General features: G+C 35.1%; 1 protein-coding gene across 1 annotated transcript in view; it reads left to right on the top strand.

Annotated features, from left to right (window-relative positions):
- ALG5 (ALG5 dolichyl-phosphate beta-glucosyltransferase) overlaps positions 1-19,808 on the top strand; it is a 52,066-nt gene extending 32,258 nt beyond the window's left edge. The window contains exons 8-10 of the mRNA XM_027856933.1: positions 8,789-8,940; positions 16,209-16,294; positions 19,604-19,808. Coding sequence (XP_027712734.1) covers positions 8,789-8,940; positions 16,209-16,294; positions 19,604-19,719 — 354 coding nt within the window. The 3' untranslated portion in view covers positions 19,720-19,808. The remainder of the gene's footprint in view (positions 1-8,788; positions 8,941-16,208; positions 16,295-19,603) is intronic.
- The last annotated feature ends 2,873 nt before the right edge of the window (positions 19,809-22,681 follow it).

Raw genomic sequence — 22,681 nt, 5'->3', positions numbered from 1 at the left:
TGAAGAATTTGAATATGGAAATTTCCTTTTCCACTAAATAGAATTGTAAACTTCTTGGGAGCAAACTGTCCCCTAACACCGATTCCTAGTTTAATGACCATGTTTTGGGTTGATGCTGCCCTTCTCCTTCTATGTTTTCTCATGTTTTCATTCTTCTCAATTTGTGTCTCTCCTACTGTTAGTTAGAATAGTCATCATTACTCCAGTATATCTGTTTGTATTCATATACTGCCTCTGTGAAAAACCTGACTATTTTACACTGTATGACAATTTCTTCAAGAGAAGCTTGAAAGTTTAAGTATTTTATATTCAACATATTCAGTATTCTCATGGGGAAGTGTTAGCTGTAGTCTCATATTACAGTAATAGTTTTCTCAGGGTTTGCTTCCTGTTAAGTCTGTAATATTTTCATCTTAGCTTAATCTTTTTATTTGCTACAGTATGTTTCATTTATGTTTTCCATTTGTCTTTTTCTTAATAGTTGATTGATTCATCAAATTCAGCAAGTATAAAGGCCTATGTTGATGTCCCATTGTAGTATGGAGGTGAACTTGGATTCTTGAAAGCTATGCCAGTGAGGTACAGGTTCTGGCAGGCTCTGCCAAGGGGAGAAAGGCCTCTAGTACAAGTCAGCAACAGACTGTCACCTAGTCACCTGTCATCCTAGTTAAGAGTGGAGAGATGGTCTCAGTACTAGAATGTTAGCCACCAGATAATTTTTTTTTTTTTGGCCATGGCTACTCTTGAAAGCATATTCTTTTTTAAAATAAATTTTGATTGATATCTTTTCTTTTTCAAAATCATCATAATTTACTCCAGTATCCCTGTCCTTTCCAGAGAGCCATCTCATGTAACAAATAGTATTTTTTTAAAGACAAAAGAAAAGAAAAAGAACAGGAAAAAAATCAGCCCCCTGAAAAGTCTGAAAACATGTGTAGTATGAAGCACCTGTGAACCTCCTACCTCCACAAAGTGATGGTTCAGAATGTCCTCTTACAACTCTTTCGAGTCATACTTGTTTTTTATAATTTTACAACATTCACTTTTGAGTTTTTGTTTAGTTCTTTACATTGTTGTTACATGTGTGTGTATACGTGCATATATATGTATATGTATGTATACACACATATATTGTTTTCTTCGCTCTTACTTCACTCTACATCAGTTCATGTAGATCTTTCCATGTTTCTCTGTATTTATCACATTCATCATTTCTTACAGTACAGTAATATTCCATCACATTCATGTACCACAATTTGTTTGGTCGTTTTCTAGTCAGTGGGTATCTACTTTCTTTCTAGTTCTTTGATGTCACTAAAAGAGCTGCTGTAAATGTTTTGTTGTACATGGGAACTTTCTTATTTTCAGTGGCTTCCTTGGGTTATAAGCCCAGTAACTGAATCTCTGGATCCAAGAGAATGTATATTTTAGTCACTTTATTTGCTTAATTCCGAATTGTTTTCCAGAATGGCAGTACTAATTCACAATTCCACTAACAGTGTGTCAATGTGCCTTTCTTCCCACAACCCTTTTAACATTGACTGTTGCCATATTTTGTCATCTTTTATGATTTTCAAGGTGTAAGGTGAAACCTTGGGGCTATTTTGATTTGTACTTATTATTAATGATTTGGAACATTCTTTCATGTGGTGATTAATGCTTTACAATTATTTTGAGAACTATTTATTTATATCCTTTGACCATTTAGCTATTGAGGAATATGTGTATGTCTGTTGTATATGTGTATGTCTGTTACATATGTGTGTGTATTTAATTGTTTAGATATCTTAGATACCAAACTCTTATTGGAGAAATTTGAAATTTCACATTCAACCACTTCCCTTCTTGTCCTAGGTGCATTAATTTTGTCTATGAAGAAGCTCTTCAGTTTTATTTAATCACAGTTATCTACTTCATCTTTTGTAATTGCCTCTATCCTTTTTTTAGTTAAGAATGTGTCTCCTACCCACAGCTATGAGAGATATATGATGTGTTCCCCTTCTAAATTTTTTTAGTGTGATCTTTAATATTAAGGTCACATATCCATTTAGAATGTATTATGAAATAGGATGTAAGGTCATGATCATCTAAGCCTAATTTCTGCCAGACTGCTTTGCAGTTTTCCTAGCAGTATTTATCATAGAGAGTTCTTTCCTAAGTAACTAAAACTAAAACTAAAGTTTTCTGCTTTATAGAGCACTGTTACTGAATTCCATTGTTTCTGAATGTCCCTTGTCTAGTCTGCTTCATTGATCTACCTCTAGTTTTTTTTAAACTAATTTCAAATGATTTTGATATCTACTGCTTTATAATATAATTTGAGGTCTAGAAGTTTAATTCCTCCTTTGTCCCTACATGTTTTCATCATTTCCCTTGATGTTCTAGATCTTTTGTTTTTCCAGGTTAATGTTGTTATTATTTTGTCAAGTTCTACAGAGTATCCCATTGATACTTTATTGATATGGCCTTAACAATGTAAATTAACTTTGGTAATATTGTCATTTTATTATATTGGCACAGCCTAACCATGAGCATTGATATTTCCCCAGCTATTTAAATTGTTCTTTATTTCTTTAAGGAGTACTTTGTGATTGAGTCTGTAAAAAGTCTTTTGTGTGCTTTGGTAGATAGGATCTTCGATACTTCATTTTGTAGTTATTTGGATTGGGATTTTCATTTCTATTATTGCTTCCTAGATTTTGTTATTAGAAATTGGTAAAGAATTAATATTTATCAGTAAAAGGAATGTTCACCCTGATGAAATATTTTCAAGTAATATATAAGACCATATATTTATCAAGCACCTGCTGTTTGCAAGGCACTGTACTATGCACAGTGGAAGATAACAAAGAATAAGATAGAGAGCTAGTGTAGGGGGTCTTCTGGCAAAGAGTATTGAGGAAGGCATGATAGAGTAGGTAGCTTTTGAGTTGAGCCTTAAAGGAAGAGGTGCCACTATCGTATAGCCCATCCTAGACCAGTAACTTCTCTAAAATATTTTGACCCTACCTGTTTTTTAAATGTTTCAGAATTATTTTAGGAACTTTAGGCAGATGCTATAATATGTATATGCCACTTTTTTGCAAATACCTTTGAAAATTACTTAGTTGACTTTAAAAGTTTTCAGTAATATGATTTCAAAACTATACAGTCTCTCTTACCTTATTATCTAGAATCCTTTTTCAACAGAAAAACAAAGGGGGACGATTTGGGCTTTTTGAAAGTAGGTGTTTTCATTACAGCTGCCTCTCTTGACCACTATTTGGCTCCTTTTTGAATATTTGTTATTGCAAGATATACAAAATTATACATTTTTAGTGACTATTAAAAGGGTCTAACAGTTTATTTTATTGATTTTTAGTTTATAATTCAATGAACCATAGAAGATAAAAGGGACTTTTTTTAACCTGGACCTATGATTTTATTGGAATGAGTAAGTTCTACTTACGTATATCAGCAGCTTGCTTAGAAGTAGGACCTGAACCCAGATCTTCAGATCCAGAAGGGACCTTAGAGGTCATTTAGTCCAACTCCTTCATTTTAAAGACAAGGAAGTGAGGTCCAGGAAGGTTAGATGACATGCTCACGTCACACAAGTAGTCAGCAGTGCAGCTCGGATTTTCCAAATTTAGCACTTTTCCCCTATAGCAGCATGCTGCTCAGACCTCACCTCCACCTCATCCCAAGTGTTCATCAGCCCTTGAAGACCCAAGTGGCGCAAACCCCTTTCACTTTGGGACAGCTAAATGTTACATTGAATCAAAATCTGCCATTCTGTAGTAGAAGTGCAGTATCAAAGTTTTTGTATACTAACACATTTTTTACCTAAAGGAATATGCTTGCTGATACATTTTAATGTTGCATCTAATATATAAAGGATTCTGCCAACTGTCTTTAAAAATTAAAGATTGAAAGGCACAGTGGGGGTGTTATCTGGTCCAACACGGAGCTACCATCACTGATAAAATAATGGATTCATCAGAGTATCAACTTTTTCTTTGTGCTTTCTGTAGTATGGTTCCTACCCAAAGTTGCAAGTTGAATAAATTGCGTTATTTATGACAAATGAAACAGTTCCTACTTCGAGGAGTTTACTTTGTACTAGAGTGTACAATATCTACACAAAGTATAGTACAAGAGAAACAGAGGTGGAAGGTGACAGTAAGAACTAAGGCAATCAGAGAAAGCTAAATGGAAAAGATGGCATCTGAGCTGAATCTTGCAGGGAAGACAAACTTTCTAAGATAGAGAAATGAGGACTGAGTAGAAAGCATGAAGTATCATTTCTAAGAAACTGTCACTTTTGGAAAAGAGCTTTTAGTTCAATTTAGCTAGAATGTAGAATTTGGAGTTTCATATATATAGTTTTACATATATGCATATATGTTTATAGTGATGATAGTTAATACCTGGTTTCAGAGGGCCTTAAATGCTAGAAAGTGTATTTTGTTTTATTTTGCAAGGCAGTTAGGGTTAAATGACTTGCCCAGGGTCACACAGCTAGTGAGTATCATGTGTCTGAGACCAAATTTGAACTCAGGTCCTCCTGAGTCCAGGGGTGGTGCTCTCTCCACTGCGCCACCTAGCTTCCCCTAAGAGTATATTTTATATCCTCTAAGCAATGAAGTTTTTGAGGTTTGTGACATAGTCAGACCTATACGCTAGGATGATTATTCTGGCAGCTTTCTAGAAGACAGAAAGGACAGAGGAAAGAATGGAATGAGGGAGAGCAAGCAGTTAGGAAGTTACTACAGTAGTACAGGCAAGAGGTCATTCAGGCCTATATCATGGTAGTGGCCGTCTGAAAGGGAAGAAGAGGACAATTGTGAGAGATGTTGTGGAGGCTGAAGGATCAAGACTTGGCAGTGGATTAGATAATCATGTGAGGATGGAGGAGTAATGTGAGACAGAGAAGAATAAAGGATGATTCAGAAGTTGTGAATATAGCTGACTGGGAGGATGGCGGTGTTCTCAACAGAAGTTCAGAGGGAAGATTGGCTTTAGAGGGGAACATATTGGAGTCTGTTTTAAGTATGTTTCATTGGCCTGCCTACAGGACATACAGGAGAAGATATCTAGCAGGCAGCTGATAATGCCTGGCTGTAATTTAGGAGAGTGGTTAGGGCTGGTTATATAGATTTGGGGAATCATCTGTATAAAAAAATGATTCTTAAACCCATGGGAACTAATATAATATCTGAGAAAGTAGAGACAGAGAAAAGGGCCCAGGCCAGAATTCTTAACCAACAACCATGCCAAGAAGATAGAAGATAGAATGATGATCCAGCAGAGGAAACTGAGAAGAAATGATTGGAAAAGTAGGAAGACAGTGTCTTGAGAGGCAAGAAAAGAAAGAGTGTCTAGGAGGAAAGAATTGTCAGTGGTATCAAAAACTCAGAGGTCGAAAACAATGAGAAATAAAAGTTCATTAAGATTATTTATAAGTTAGAGACCTATAGAGAAAGCAGTTCTGCTTCAGAGATGATATCAGAAACTAGATTTCAAAGACTGACAAAGTAAGTGATTCAGGAAGAAGTGAAGGCAGCAAGCATAGAGGGAGAGATAAAAGAAGATAACTTGAGACTATGGCAAGTGAAGTGAGATTTTTTTCTTTATTATTAGAAATGTGATAAAAATTAACAAACATGAATGTGTCCATGTATACAGAAGAACAGAAAAAAAGATGATGGTATATGACTAAATTTCTGTGATGTATAGTTTAAAGTATATAGTGATCTTATTAGCTCCCATAGATTCAATTGTCATCTCTCTATAGATGATTCCCAGATCTTTATAACTAACCCTATAAGAACCCATGGTTCTATAACCGTAGAACCCTGGACCTTCTTTGAGCTCCAGTTCCATATCATTGATTGCCTGTTGGTCATTTTAAACTGGATATATTCCATAGGCATCTAAAAGTCAACCTGGCCAAAACAAAACTAAAACAAGTCAAAAACAATAATTCCCTTTCCTCTCCTTCTTAACTTCCCTATTACTGTCAAAGGCACTATCATCCTCCCAGTTACTCAGGTTTGGGTAGATGGAAAAGCAAAAAAAAAGGTGATTGTATATGACACCATGAATTTCTGTTACTCTCTTTATATCATCAGCTCTTAGCACAGTGCTTGGCACATACATAGTAAGTACTTAGCAAGTGCTTATTGATTTTTCTATAGTAAATTTAACACAGTAGTTTGAATACTGCCCTACTTGTCTATATCCTCTTCTGGACTTTGATCTGTTCCCTTATATGTACTTTTAATGTTTCATTAACTTTTTCTTTCTTTTTTGTATCATTATTGCTACCAATATTCTCTCTAATTCTCTCCTGTCTGCCTGGTCCCCCTAACCCCTACAAAACCCCACCATTGTAGAAAAAAGAGTATTTGAGTAAAACAGATCCATGCAATGGCTATATATGATAGTATTTGTCTCATTCTAAACCTCTGTCAAAAGATGGGACTAATGCTTCATGATTAGTCTTCTGGAGACCTGATTGGTCATTTCATTGATCATAGTTGTTCAATCTACATGGTTGTTTTCTTTTACACTATTGTAGTCATTGTATAAATTGTTCTGGTTCAGTGCTCTTCACTCTGTATTGATTCATGTAAATCCTTTCAAGTTCCCCTGAATCCTTGCCATTTGTTGTTTCTTACAAAACAATAATGTACATTACATTCATATACCACAATTTGTTCAGCCTTTATTCCCCCAACCTATGGGCACTCACTTTGTTTCCAGTTCTTTGCTCTGACAAAAAGAAGTGCTATAAATATTTTTGACATGTAGGTCTTGTCTCTCTTTCTTTGATCTCTTGATATATATGCCTAGCAATGGTGGGATTGCTAGATCAAAGGATTATGTTAGCAAATTTTTGAAGTATCTTTCCAACTTGCTTTCCAGAGTAGCTGGATCAATTTACATCTCCACCAGCAGTGCTTTGGTGCACTTGTCAAGTGAAGGTTTATTAAGTATGGGATAGACTTGAACGTGTTTGTAAGCAGCAGAGAAAGAATCAAATCAATTTATTTACCCTGTGGCACTTTTTTCCTAGTCAGTCAATAAACATTTATTAAGCATCTACTATATGCTGGACACTATGCTAAACACTGAAGATACAAATAGAAGCAATCTAATGGAGAATCTAATGGCCACAATCTAATGGAGAAGACAGCCAGCAAACAGATATGTACAAATAAGCTATATACAGATTAAGCAAGAAGTAATTAAGAGAAGGAAGGCACCAGAATTTAGAGGGGTTGGGAAAGGCTTCCTCTAGAAGGAAGGATTTTAGCTGGGACTTGAAAGAATCCAGGGAAGCCAGTAGGCAGAGTTGAGGAGGGAAAGCATTCCAAGCGTGGGGGACAACCAGAGAAAATTCCCGGAACCGAGAGAAGACTTCCTTGAAAGGCCAGTTTTTTTTCTACAAATAGTCTTACCATTGAGGCATCGAGGTGGCATATTGCAGCACTTCCTAAACTATGGGTCTCGACCCGAGAAGTACTGAAGGGGTCCCAAGTGACCTAAGAAGCCCTGGCTGGTGGATGAAAAGGTGGAATTGGAGTCAGGAAGATCAGAGTTTGATTTCTGCTTCATATATTTATTAGCTCTGTGTGACCCTGAGCAAGTCATTAACTCATCTGTGAGATGGAGATACTCGTAGCATCTGATTCACAAGGCTGTTAAGATAATCAGATGAGATGACATATCATACCATTTTAACATGTGCAAAGTGCTTTACATGTCAATGTGAGCTATTGGTAGAAAAAGTTTTGGCCACTCCATCGCGAAACTATACAACTGGACTATTTGTGCTATTTATTTTTACCTGTCTTACACAGTGAGGATGTATTTGTTTGACATGTGCATCCTTTTTAAAGATCACCTAGAAACTCTCTTGGAACTAACTTAGACAAATGTTAAAAGCCTGCTTAGACCTGCGATGTAAAGAAACAGAATTGGCACTTAGACCACACTGAAAAGACTCTATTGGATGCCATTTGGAGCAATGGAAAGAGTACTGGCTTGGGGCTCAGAGGACTTCCATTCAAATCCTGGCTTAGTCCCTCCTTACTTTGTGACTTTGAGCAAGTCACTCATCTCTGAAAGTTTGTTCCCTTATCTTTCAAAGGTCCCCTCCATCTTAAAATCTATGATCCTGTGACCTCTATGCAGTAGCTAGTACAAATTTTATCCCCATTTTACACATAAGGAAACCAAAGCTCCAGTTAAATGATTTGGTGTTGTAATTGGGATTCAAACCCAGGTATCTTCACTCCTAGTCCACTGCTCTTTGCAGGAGGCTGCATTTTAGTCTGTCATTATTGCATTCTACCATGATAACTATCAGCTTTCTCTTAGACTGATAAAAGTTTGTGAGGCAAAGAGGAATCATAAGTACATGTGATGATCTCCTCCTTGCTTGTAGCAACATAAAGCCCGTTTTTCATGGTAGACTGCCTGGAGCCTTGTGCTCTCAGGAAGTACTATAGTATTTCTTCTCCTGCTCAACCATTAATAACTCAGGAACTCGTTATTTAGTGCCCCTGCTCAGTGGCTTAGCTTCCAGGCATTCTCACTTGTTTTTATTAAATTTTAAAAACTGTCTTTTTGATATGTTTTGTTGGTGAAGCTAATGGAACTTTGTTTATATGTTAGGTGTACACAGTCAATTCAAAATTAAAACATAGTTATGTGAAGTCAGATACTTTCCACCACTTTAGAGTACCCTTGACAAATAAATGGAAATGTCATCTAAATTGTGTCTGTACTTTGTTTTCAGCGTTCCTATTTCCGAACTCTTCTCATGCATGGATTCCACTTTCTGGTGTGGTTCCTCTGTGTCAAAGAAATCAGAGACACACAATGTGGTTTCAAATTGTTAACTCGAGAAGCAGCCTTGCTGACTTTTGCAAATTTGCACATTGAGCGATGGTAAGTTCTCTGACTTGGCAGTATCTAACGTTACAATCTTTTCCTTACAACTGAATGTACTGGCTTTTAAAAAATTTGTGTATATGTAACCTAGTTTGAGTCATTGCATTTCTATTATATTTATTAGATACTAGTTTAAAGCATGAAAGGTTATTTTCAAAGATAATAAAATTCCAGTATACAGATTTATATAAGCCTACATTTATCTACTGAAAAGTAATCTTAATTATGAACAGTATGAAAAAAGATAATTATCATGGTAGAATGCCCCTCCCCAACAGTACATTCTTTTTCTTTTTTTTTAAAAGGAAAAATAAAGATAAAAAGTCATAATAATAATAGCATTTATGTAGCACTTTAAGGTTTATAAAGCATTGTATAAATATTATCTTGTTTTATCTACACAACAACCCTGAGAAGTAGATGCTGTTATTATCTGCACTTTACAGATTAGGAAACTGAGTAACTTGCCCAGGCTAGCAAGTATCTGAAGACTGATTTGAACTCAGGCCTTGCTGGATCCGGATCCAGTGTTAAATCCACTGTGCCACCTACATGCCTTATCAAATATCTAACAAAACAATACAGATAATGAATTGCATCTGTATGCCAAAACCCAGTATATTTGGAGTCAGGGAATCTGTATTCAAATCCTTGCTCTGCCATTCATTACCTATATGACTCTGAACAAGTTAATTAAACACCTTTTGCTTCAGTTTCCTCATCTGAAAATAGAGTTAATGATCTGTAAGGTCCTTTCCCTCTAAAGCCTATGATCTTATCATAAATTCATTTGGTTATCAGACTAAGATTGTGCTGAGTAAATTTCATATAGGGCCTTCAAAGAATGTCCACTTTCCTTATTTCTTTCCAAATAAATACTTTTATTCCATGTCTGTTTAGGAACATCAATTTTCACCTTTAAAAATGTACACTTTAAGGAATGTAACTTACTGAACTAAAATTGATTTTATTGAGCATGGAAGTATACCTCAAATATATTATGAGTAATATTCATATCTGTTAATTTTAATATGAAACAGTTATCATGTTTTGGGTTTTTTTTGTTTATTATGTTTTATTATATTATTGACTATTAAAGAGAATAGTTATTCCCAGTTCCAAACTTTAGCTACTAAAAATATTTGCTTTTGATTGAAAGAATCTTCACTTTTATGCTTTCCTTAACATCAGGTTAAAAAATGGTAATTATCCTTTTTAAAAGTGAGAACCTTTTGAGTTGTTAACATTTAGTTAGTTACTTCTCTTTATATAATGTAACCAATCCTCTGCCTCAATCACTGAAACTTGCCCAGATTCTAATTACTTAGTAGTCTTCCCCAGTTTTCAGCATCTGTTTCCAGAGAAACAGATGCCACACCAGAAAAAATGAAGTTGCTTTGGAGAAATCTTTGTTAAGAATTAAAATGATCATTAGAATCCAAAGCTATTTAAATTCTTTGTTTAAAAAATGACCTATTTTTCTTTGAGCATGCATATGTTGTTACTATGTAGAACAGAAGAATCACTGATATGAATAATCACTATGAAATATGAAACCAGTGAACATAATTATAAGAAGCCACACTTGAAAGGAAGTTCCTCCCCCTGGACCTGAAGTTATTCATTCAACTGTTATATCCAGATGGGCCAAGGGACTTGTTCTTTGTAGTTTAAAAGCGAGGCTTTAGGAATAGGGAATAGTGTTTTCATTGTTGAGGTTCAGATTTTTCCTTGAAGTGTAAAACTAGTTATATTCGATAAACAAAATATGATGAAAATGCCTTTAGTTTTTTTCCTTTCAAATTCAGTTTTTGTAAACAGTAGGAAAAAAGAAAAAAAAGAAAACCATTCATGGAACGGTTTTGTTTTCTTTCCTTTATGGCCTACGTTGGTGGGTATGTGTGTGCTTTTTGTCCCATGTTTTAATCAGTATCTTTGGGATCAGTAAAAATCAAAAGTTGTATAGTTGGTGGCCTTCTCTTCAAAAGTCTGTCTTATCCCATTCCTTGGTAGCATTCTTCAGCATTTCATCTCAAGCTAAATGGAGAGTCACCAATGTGCACACATAGAATGTTGTGTTAATAAGCCTTTAATCAAAGCATTTTTTTGCTCCAGGGTTGTTATTTGAAAACTTACTAGTTCTTCCTTTTGAATCATAGAACAAAGGATATATTTTATTTCACTGTAATTACATTTCCAGAACCTCAGAATTCTTGTGTTCTTTCTTTCCTAGTATTATCTTGTCCTGAATCTTTTTTGAAATAAAATTTTCTTGATCTCTTTCGTTTTTACATTATCTTCATTTCCCAGTGTATTCCTACCCCATCCCAGGGAACCTTTATTATAACAATGAATAAACCTCGACTTGATTCTTCAACATAAATGTTTTGAACATTAGGAGGGATCACTTTTTTAGCCATTTTAACTCTTAGACTACTCAAAGCAGTGTGAATTGTCTAATTGGGAAATGGGGTAGGATGAAGCTGTAGACTGGTAAAAAACAAGTCTAGAAAAGCTGTAGAAGAGTTATCTCTCACAGGTAGCCCCTGGGATACTTCCAAGACAATGTTATCTTTAAGCTCTGCAAGTTAGTAACATCCCTACGAGATATGTCCTCTGTCCTTGCTTGTCCTTATGCAATTAGGGGAGTTTTTAATCTCTTCTAAAGAGACAGAAAGTCTGGTAGTTTTAATCCCCTAGCAAAGATTACAGGATACAGATGAGTCTCAGAAAAAAATTAACATTTCTCATTTGTCAGAGAGGGGGCAGTGATTAGCCTCTTGTGAATGCCAGCCTACCTTTCTTAGTATTGCCAATTGTAATGTTCCTGCCTCAAACCTACAATCTGTCACTTTTTCTCCATACCTCCTCAGACCCCTCCTTTTTTATGTGTCAATAAAGAGGGTCCCCTCCTCATTTGAGTCACTGGCTTTACTGAGGTTGCCAGTCTGGCCCATTTTGTTAACAGTTATATGTGTTACTGTTAATAAACTGATTTTGCTCAGAGCCATGTACCTCACTTTACCTTTATTGATTTTATTTGCTGCACTTCTTTCAAAACAATCTTGGATTTATTTGTATTTATTCTCTTTATATTTATTCTACTTAAACTTTTATGTGTACGTGCTGTTTCCCTTTATACTCTTTGTATTGTTTCTTTTTTTGTTTTTGTATCCCCATTGACTACCACAGTGAGAAAGTACATAGTAGGCACTAATAAATGCTTGTTGGATGATTAATAGAGACACTGCAGGCTTCTTAATGCTTCCAGAATTGTAATGAGTGAAATATGGTTAATGGCAGAAATAAAATTCCTCAGAAACATATGGCTGCCAAATGCCTTCTAACTAATGTTAAAGTTTTATGTTGCCACATTTGTGAGTGGTTCTGAAAATGGAGTATTTGAAAGTATATTCTGTTCTGACAGTTTCTTTAACCTCAGTAAGTATATATTTCCTCCCAGGACAATGCTGGGAGCAGCTATACTAGCAGCACATTCAAACATGGGAACTATCTCAACCTTTAAAAAGCAGATTTCAGACATTTAACCATTGCCCTTGTTGTAACTATCTAACTACACTCTTACTCATTATAACTATGTGATTACTGCTCCCCTCCCCCAAATACTTGGTATTTTACATAAATACTTACCATATGTTTGCTTTCTCTTTATTAATTTAATAATTATCAACAAATGCAAACATTCCAACATACCAAGAACAAAAAGTATTGTTTATTAAACTGGGAACATCTGTTATGTAATTTGTTTCTTTTTAAAATATGTATTTTACAAAGTAGTAACAAAACTGCCCTATTTGTATTCTCATCTGAACTTTTTTGTTTTATCAGTGTTCTTTTCTTTTCTTTATTTTTCTGTTTTTAAATATTTCTTTCACTTTCCACTAACTCTACTTCTATCCTTCCCACTTGGAAATCCTTGTATTTATTAAGTATAGCCAAGCAAAACATACCTTGGCCGTTTCTAAAACTATCTCATTTCACACCTGTAGTCCTTCATCCCTTCCAAGAGGCAGGAGGTATGCTTCATCAATGTTCTGAAGTCTTTTACAGTTGTTTTATTCTACATTGTTGTGGCCTTGTTCTGTTTATTTTACTCTGCATTAGTTGATACAGGTCTTCCCAAGTTTCTATGAATTCCTCATATTTGTCATTTCTTATGGCATAGTGATATTCTGTTACATTCATATAACACAGTTTGTTCCTGTAGTTCCCTTTTGATAACTATCTGCTTTGTTTCAAGTTCCTTACTACCACATAAAGTACTGCTATAAGTATTTTTATATATGCGCCCTTTCCCTTTATTGACCTCTCTGAGTTATTTTCCCAGTAATGGGTCAAAGGGTTTAAAGATTGGGTATAGTTCTAAATTTTTTTCCAGAATTGTTACACCAATTTATAACTCTCCCAACCATTCCATTAGTATTCTGGTTCGCCTAAAGCCCTTACGATATTTGTGATTTTTGCGTTTTGTCATCTGATATGAGGTAAAACCTTAGTGTTGTTTTAATTTTCATTTACCTTATTATTTATGATTCTGGATGTTTTTTCATAAGGTTCTTTTACAAGGTTGCATTTCTTCTTTTGAAAACTGCCTATTCATATACTTTTATCATTTATATTCTGTAGGAATGGCTCCTATTCTTAGATATTTGTATCATTTCCCTCTGTTGACTATCAGACCTTTATCAAAAATATTTTTTATACTTATCCCAATTAACTGCTTTTATTGTAAATTTAGTTACATTTGTTTTTGCAAAATCTTTTTGATTTTATATAATGAAGATTGTCCATTTTATCTTCTGTGGTCATCTCTATTCTTAATTAACTTGGGAATTCTTCCCCTAACCATAGTTAGTGAAAGGTACCTTTTTCCATTCTCCTCCATTTAAAAAAAAAAAGTGATCTTTAATATTTAGTCTTGTGTCCATTTGTAGCTTCTTGTGATACATGGTGTGAGAAATTGCTCCCAGCCTAATTTCTGCCATATTACTTTCTAGTTTTTCCAGCAGTTTTTGTCAAAGGAGTAAGGCATTCTAATTATTACAGTAATTTCATGTGCCTTACTGATAAAAAGTGTTTGTTACTTATGTGTGGAGATGTGATTTATTTTTTCCACAATCTTTTTTGGGTCTTCCAAAATCCCACACTGGTCACAGCCAGTGTATGTCAGAGGAAGGACTTAAACTGAAGCATCCCTACTGCAAGGCCCCTCTCTGCTATGCCATGCTGTCTCTAATAACAAAAACATAACAAAATGTATAGTCATTGTTGGGTTTTTTCATAAGGTGATTCCAGCCAATGAGCTCTCCTCTTACCTATTCCTTTACATTTGCATAATTCTTGAATTGAATCACTTTTCTTATCTGATAAGGTATAGATTTGACTAACTAGGTACTTGGACAATGCATTCTTTAGAAAGTTATTTAATATTGAAAATCCTGTTCAAGTAATTCAGCTATCAGAAAACCTATCTCAGCCCAACAACTGACACTTGTCTTGTAGTATGCTCTTATGAAATAGAAAACAAAGGAATAATGGAGAGAGTTCAGGGTGAAGCATAAGGCTTAATGTTGAGTTTCCTTCCTTCAAAATTGTCAATCCTGTTTAACAGAAGTTTTTATATTTCCTTTTGGAAAATACAAAGCACCCTCTTTTTAGATGGTTCTACCTTCCTAACTAGATGTTTAAGTAGGATAAGAAAAGGTATTAAGTGAGCTTAAAATAACTTTTATCCTGAATTATCCAAATATCTCATTTTGGGGCTAGTTACATAATTAGAATTTGAACAGGATAGGGAGAGGCAAGACCCTTAAAGGGGAGAGAAGGAAACCTCCTTCCAAATCCTTTGTTGATTGAGACTAAAATGAATCTATCTGGGCCAGAGTAATAAAGCATCACTTTATTCTTTTTTAATATGTAATAAGACTTAGAAGTGTAGGCAGAAGCTTATACTACCCATGGAAATGTAAGAGAGTAGAGATGGGAAGAAACCTGTTTCTTATAGAGAACTTAAATTTTTTAAGTGTGTGGAAGGATTAAGGGACAGTAGATAATTCTTTCTCATTCATTTTTACCATGGACTGTGCACTTATAAGTGTACTTCATAAGTGAACAGGAGAAATTCAGTGGCAAGATGCAAGAAAGCAGCATGCGTGTCAGTGCTCATTAATGTCTCAGTTTCAGTGTAAGGGTGGACTGTGTTTCTTCCTCAATGATCAGAAAAAGTACAAGAAAGTTTCACCGTAGTTGGGGAAATAAAGGCAAACTAGGAAATGGAACTAGAACTGTTCAAAGCTTCATTGATGTGTTAACTTCTCTCAATAAGACTGCACTTGAGATTACCTACCTGTACCAAAGACCTACTCACATTTGCACCCTAAATATCTATAAGTATGCTATACAATAGCAGGAAGTGTAAGGGAATTAGCATTTATTAAGTGCCTACTCTGTACTAGCCACTGTGCTAGGTGCTTTATGAATAATATCTCATTTGGTCTTCACTACAACCCTATGAGTTGGGTGCTATTATCACCCCCATTTTATAGTTGAGGGAGTTAAGACAGAGATTAAGTGACTTGCCCAGGTTCACAACAGGTAGAAGAAGCCTGAAGCTAAATTTGAATCCAAGTCTTCTTAACTCCAGGGCCAATGCTCTATCCATTGTACCACCTTGCTGCCACAGTAGGGGAGAAGATGCCATCAGAGAGGGGACCCAGGGTCATTACCTTTGGAAGAGAAACCTTGATTCTCTGAGTTAGTGGCAGCAAAATTACCTAAGCATCCGCAGGCTGTGAGCCTTCTGTTTGGGGGCTTCTTTGAGAATGATGTCATCATCTCAATATTAGGTTGTTGATTAAGCATGAAACAGGCTCTCAGTTCTACCTGAACATCTTAAAGTTAAGATTGACAAGGATCTGTCTCAGATGCTTTAGATTAAAACATTCTTTAAAATAACAGGGCTGGGTTTAAGACCTTCTCTATGAAAGTGTCTAAATGTTCTGATTTCTAATCAGGACTCTCGATTTCTCCTTTAACTGGGTCACTGTCAGATCCTTAAGTCATTTTGTCTCTTTCATAATTTAGCTTTTTATTATTTAGCTTTTTATTAATTTCATCATTTATGGGGTCTGACCCTCAGAGCAACTATGTAAACTGCACAACTGTTGAACAAGCTAATTTTAATTATGTCACATAAGAGATCTAATTACAACCCAATTTGCTTTTAAAAAAAATATCTATTTCAGGGCATTTGATGTAGAACTTCTTTATATCGCACAGTTTTTTAAAATTCCAATAGCAGAAGTTGCTGTCAACTGGACTGAAATTGAAGGTAAGTGTGAATTGTTCATATGACAATTGATCTAAAATCAGCCCAAGTCAAAACAAAATTTTAAGATCCCTTCCTTTCCCTATTGCTGTCAGGACCTAGGCAATTTTCTATGTCAATGAACCAACTCCATGGAAAAGCTATTTTATACCTTTTCTGCCAGTTTCTACTCCTTTCCCTTATGTAATGGGAGAGGTACCTTTTCTTAGCCAAGAGATTCACTAAGCATAGCTCACTTAAATAGGTATCAGAAAAGGTACCATACTTGTCAAAAGTTGGCAGAATAGCTTAGAATCTTTAAGGATAGATGTGTTTTTTGTTAACATTGTGTTTGTTTGACTCATTCTGGAGATATTTAATAAGCATCTTTTATGTACCCAATACTTTTAGGGGATTGAAAAGTGGATAAATCTGCAGTCCTGCTCCCTGCATATACTTTCAAAATCTATTCAAAACCACTTCTTTTTATCTCATGTATATATATCCTATATCTGAAAAAAAATTATGTCTTTTGTGTGTTTCCCCTATGATTTCATTAATATAGAGAGCACCTGAGTGAGGAAACTGGCTCTATCAATGCAGATCTAAAACTGTTCTTCATTTATAGGATTAGAAAATTGCCTGGACAGCGAGAAGTTAAGTGATTTTTCCCATGGCCCTTTAGCCAGGATGTGTCAGAAAAAGGATTTTAACCCAAGTAGTTCTGATTCTGAGGGCAACCCTCTTGTCCTACTGTACCATACTGCCTCTCAGTCCATAAATATTCTGGGCTATAGTGATTTTGTTTATAATTGTATGCTCTTTACCAGATAGAGTGCCAGGCTGGGTCTCCAGTAGCTTAATGTATAACTATATACAAGTAGGTAATTATAAGTGTCTTTGGCTTGGCACTAGTTCTGATGTTAACTTGCTTTGTAAGTTGTATCTCCTTTAAAGCTTATAAAACAGCAGACAAAACCAGATGAATGTGAATGCCTGAATGAATGTTACCTTTCTCCTCATTCCATTCCTGTCCTTTCCAAAAGGAATCTTACCTGGCTATTTGGGTTAATTCTGTATCTGGAAAGTCTCTCGGTCCAAAAATTGATTCTGTCTTCACAAAGTTCTCCAGATTATTGATGTTCTAGAATCAGCCTATGCCTCCCCAAGCTATTCTAGAGCAGATATCTTAGCTTGCTTAGGGTTTGAACTAATCTCTGTGTGTTAGAGAGGAAGGAGAAATAGAGGTGTGTTTTCATTGCTCATGCCTTCATTTTCAGTTCAATTCATTGAGTGTTTATTAAGTGCCTTCTTATCAGCCAGACACTGTGCTAGGCACCGGGAATACAGAGACAAAAAGAAAACAATTCTTGCCCCCAAGGAACTTGCATTTCACTGTGGAAAAGTAACACCTACAAATAAACCAATCCAAAGTAAATTTAAAATGAATATAAAGTGTAACCCATGGCCATGTAACCTATATAACCCGTTCTGAGCTCACATGGACAATGTGATCTCAAGAGGGCTGACCCTTTTGTCCCTTTGGCTTATGCTGCCTCCACACAGAGGTTATGCTGGGAAATTTCCAAATATAGCTTATGTCTGGCTTTTCATATATTTGAGTAAAAAGAGTCCCCAACTTCCATACAAGCACTCAAGGTAGTAGAACAAGTGTAGAACAGCCTTTATTTTACCCTACAGAAAATGCAAAAGATACAGAAGACTCAAAGAAGTTTGTAAACAGAGAAAGCACTCAAAATAGTTTCCCCTCCAAAGGAACGAAGCTAGGAGTTGTCATCAGGGCAATGTACCAACATTCCAATGAATCCCTAGTGCTCTGACAGGGTCCTCCAATATCTTTTCCAGTCACATAGGACCCTCTTTTGGATTCCACTGATGAGCAAACATTTTGCGGCTCTTAAAAAGTCAAACCCCTTCCACTACTACCTGTGCTGTCCAAATCTTGTGGGGCAGTGAGAGGGGACCAAGTGCAGGTCTTGTGCTCCCCCATTTTGTTGCCTTAGCTCCTCGTTGCCAAGCTGCAGTGGCAGCAGCTAACACATTAGCAATTCCCTTTCAACTTGGAGTTGCTCTCCAGGTAATCTGCATGGCTGGCAGTATCCAAGAAAATCTCCTTTCTCTGCTACAAGGTTAGATCATGGGGTTACACTGCCCTCTTCCAATTAGGAGACTGTGGATCAGGGACATTGCCCATAAACTCCCCTCTCAGGCCACATGGGCAAACATATCTCCTTCTGCTTATGTGCATGGAAGAACTATTGCTCTCTCTTGGTAGCCTGGGAAACCACACAATCAGGGACTCTTCTCATTGACAGAGTAAGAAAACTGTGGGTGAACACCTACCACTTCCACACACTCTGACTCAAGACAGTAAGTAAGGTTTCTGGGAGTGGCAGGGGACCCCATAAAGTATACTAATAGTGAAATTGACTTGGTTTTTGTACATTTATAAATATGGGACTGGTAATAGTTTGTAATGGACAAACTGTGCTACATAGCTTCAGACAATTAGATTATTTGTGGTACGACAGTCTGTAATCTAACCTGTTAGTTAGGAATAATGGAAAGAGTAGGAGACTTGGAGATGGGAGTGACCTAGTACCTGCATTTTTTAGCCATGACACCCCACCCCCAGCTGGAGTTTCCTCATCTCTACAAAGTGACAACAGTAATCCCTACCTCATAGCAATGTTGTAAGGAAAATACTATAAATGAATTATTACTGAGGTTGGATTAGCGTATGCCAGAATCTTTTTTGTGAGCTCTTATATGGTGTTTTGGCTATTTTATATGTAATGATTTCTTCTCCAGTAACCAAGTGAATTGTCTTATAAAGCATAGGATTTAGAAGGAAGCTTAGAGATCACCTAATACAGTTTCATTTTACAAATGAAAAAACTGGGGCGCAAAGAACTGACTGCTCCAGTCACACAAATAGAAATAAGAAACAAGTGAAAAAACCAGGATTCAAACTTAGGTTCTCTAGCTCTGAACCCAGTGCTGCCTGTATCATGTAATACCATCTATTCAGATATCATTATTAAATATGAACTCTTTGTTTTTCCCTGCCTATTCCATAGTCATTTTTAAAGTTCTGAATTAAACTTCCTAGTTTCATTGTGTTTCTAGATTTTGCATTCCAGTTATTTTATATGACTTAAATGTGAATACATTTAAAGTCTGGTCACAATTTAAATAGCTAGAAAGATTGTCAAAGGTAGTATTGGTTGACTTTTTAGTGTGGTTTTTAAATTGATTTTCCCTTCAGTGCTTATTTAAGCCAATTTATTTTCAATTCTCCTTTAATTACAGGTTCTAAGCTGGTCCCATTTTGGAGCTGGCTACAGATGGGCAAAGATCTACTTTTGATACGACTTCGATATTTGACTGGTATCTGGAAGCTTGTAAATACTCGAAAAAAAAATTAGGTTATTTACATTCATTGAGGATATTAATATGCACCATTGCCATTTCACTTGAGATCAAATATTAAATAAAACTGAGATAAAGTTGTGGATCTTGTCTACTTTTTTTTTTAAGAAAACAAACATTTTCACTTCTTTTGGTAGGTAATTAGAACAAAAGACTTTTTAAAGTAGGTGTGGAAGGGGTAGTATTTGCTACTATTATGAATGTTCTTTGCGTATCACTTTCTCATGCATATATTTATATATATACAAATGTTTTCCTACATGCAGCTGATTTTAAGCACATATTTGTGTATTTAAAAGATAACTGAAATGCTTAAATGCCATGCATGTAGCAAGTGGGGTTTTGCAATAAATTTTGTTAGAAAAGCTAATAGTTAAAATTCCGTTCCAAGAATTAATACGACAAATTTATTTCAATTTTGTATAAAGTGTTCTTGTCTAACTAAATATGTTTATTGAAATTTTTCCTTTAATCAAATTCAGTAGGAATTGTTATAAGCATCAGTTTCCAAGTTTTGCTACAAGATTCAGTTTTCTAGTTCCAAGACTGTTAGCACTTCTAATCTTGGATATCTTTTGACATCATAACAACTTCTGTTTTTAAGGTAAGAGTCTCCAAAAAAAACAGTCATTTAGAAGAAACACATGTTCTAAGCTATGGTAATTTGAAATTAAGCTTGCAAATTTTTAATTGTTCTTAAAGTATAGATTTAAAATCTGTGACTAATAATTGCAGCAGCACTTGGATTTTTTTGAGGAAAATTTTCATTAATGACAGTTTTATATGTAATTTCTCTGAATTTTCCTTGCTGAATATAAATTCTGTTTTCAAGAGATTTAAAACAAAAATCATTGTAATTTTTAAAGTATCCTTAACAAAAAGTTTCCCTAAATTAAATTTACAGTAATCTTAATTGCCTAAATATAAAAGTAACTTGAGTTTTATTTAACAGAACTCAGATCACATATATTTAAAAAGACCACAACCTTAGCCCTTTTAAATTTTCATTAGACTGCTTTACCCATACTCTTCCCTTTCCTAATTATTCCTATCTGTGCCTTACTAATTCTCATATCAGTATTTATTCTAAATAAAGTACTACATCTTGACCTTCTTCTCTAAACAGTTCCCCCAAACTGTGGACAAGAAAATGCAAGACTTTTTTCCTAAACATAAAGCTAGAGAGTTTTCAAGAAAGATGTTAAGGATGTGTTGCATTTTATTCTTCTCTTATATATACTTTTTATAGGTTTGTTCATTTCCTTCAACCTGTCTTACACCATGACAAAATTTTGTTGTTGTTCAGCCTTTTTTCAGTCATGTCCAACTCTTCGTGACCCCATTTGGTATTTTCTTGGCAAAGATACTGGAGTGGTTTGCCATTTCCTTCTCCAGCTCATTTTACAGATGAGGAAAGTGAGGTAAATAGGGTTAAGTAGCATGCTACTTAACACAGCTAATAAGTGTCTGACGCCACTTAAACTCAGCAAGATGAGTCTTCCTTACTCCAGGTCCAGCACTCTATCCACTGTGCCACCTACCTGCCTCATGATAAACTTAAGTTGTGTAAAACAATAATCTACTCAAAACACATGTTCTTCTCTGGACCAGGTAGTAAAAGCAAATAGAAGTGAGTCATGTGCCTATAAACCCTACTTAACTAATAATTCCTGGACAAGACAAAATGAAGACATCTCCTGCTTTCACTTATGCTACATTTAATACTTGTCCTCTTTCATCCAGGTCAAATCTTTGGTTGTGAATCATTGTAAAACCTTGAATAGTCAAAAATAGCATCATTGTTCTTTAATGTCTGCATAACCAAAATAAATCGGTAATCTTTTCAGCTAAAAAGATAGCTTGTTCTGCTGAGCTTGTTGAGGTATTCCTTCATTTAATCTGTATGTTTACCATTATATATGACCACCTTGAGCCACCCAACTTATTAATTTTATGTTGAGCAAATAGGTGTCATAGGTTCTTAGTCTATTTAAGTGAATTAATTTCTGATTTTAATTCATTTTATGAATATGAATAATTTTCATTAAAATTTAAAACTTAGGAGTACTATAGTTTTTCAGAGAAACATACTAACAGTTTTGTCAATAAAACATTTTTTAGTATACAAAAGGGAAAAAATGCAGAGGAGAGCAAACAGCAACTTTCTTATTTTCTTATTAAATGTAATATTTATATTTTTAAAAACTCTAACAAGTTCAATTTCTTATACAATTCTTGGTTTGGGGGTTTTTTTTTTTTGGTGTATTGTAATTATTTTGTTCAATTCATAATAAAGACTTTATTAAGTTGCCGAATTGAAGGAAAGGTTTGTATTTTAAATGGAAAAGTTTGTCTCAAAGATTTTCAGTTTAAAACACAAATATCCATAGGAAGGTAAAACCTCATTTTAGTATTAATTATTTCAATCAGATTATCTAACAACTTATTAATGATTGCCAAAATTGGAGTTTTGATTTGGAGAGAAACAAAGAGGTTAGAGGAGTAATTCTGAAAGCATAGGCACTTCAGTCCCTGTCTAGTACCATAGTGTAGGGGCATGAGGGGCCTAAGAGCCGAGGTTGTGAGAATGGAGAAGAAAAAAGTATCCATGAAGTGGGACAATGATGAAGAAAAGAAGGTAGAAGTATTGGTGCCAGCAACTGCCAGAGTACTACTAAAAATGATCTCATTGACACCTTTGGGCATACTACTGTAATTGGCCAATACCTCGAAAGCACATTATCTTAGAAAAGGAAAAAGGTATTTACTTGAAACATTAGTCACTCATTATTATTCCTACTGATGATAGATTTTCCCCTTTCCCTTCACAAAGCCATCTTTCTCTTTCAAAACATTACTACTCACCATCATTTCTTTCATGAAGCCTTTGAGAATAACTATCCAGTTTAGGTTACTGTAAATAATAATAATTAACATCTGCCAAATGTTATGACCAAA

This window comes from Vombatus ursinus, unplaced genomic scaffold (assembly GCF_900497805.2).
Source record: "Vombatus ursinus unplaced genomic scaffold, bare-nosed wombat genome assembly UNPS02011700.1, whole genome shotgun sequence".
Classification (NCBI taxonomy): domain Eukaryota; kingdom Metazoa; phylum Chordata; class Mammalia; order Diprotodontia; family Vombatidae; genus Vombatus; species Vombatus ursinus.
This window is presented reverse-complemented; position numbering and strand designations above follow the sequence as displayed.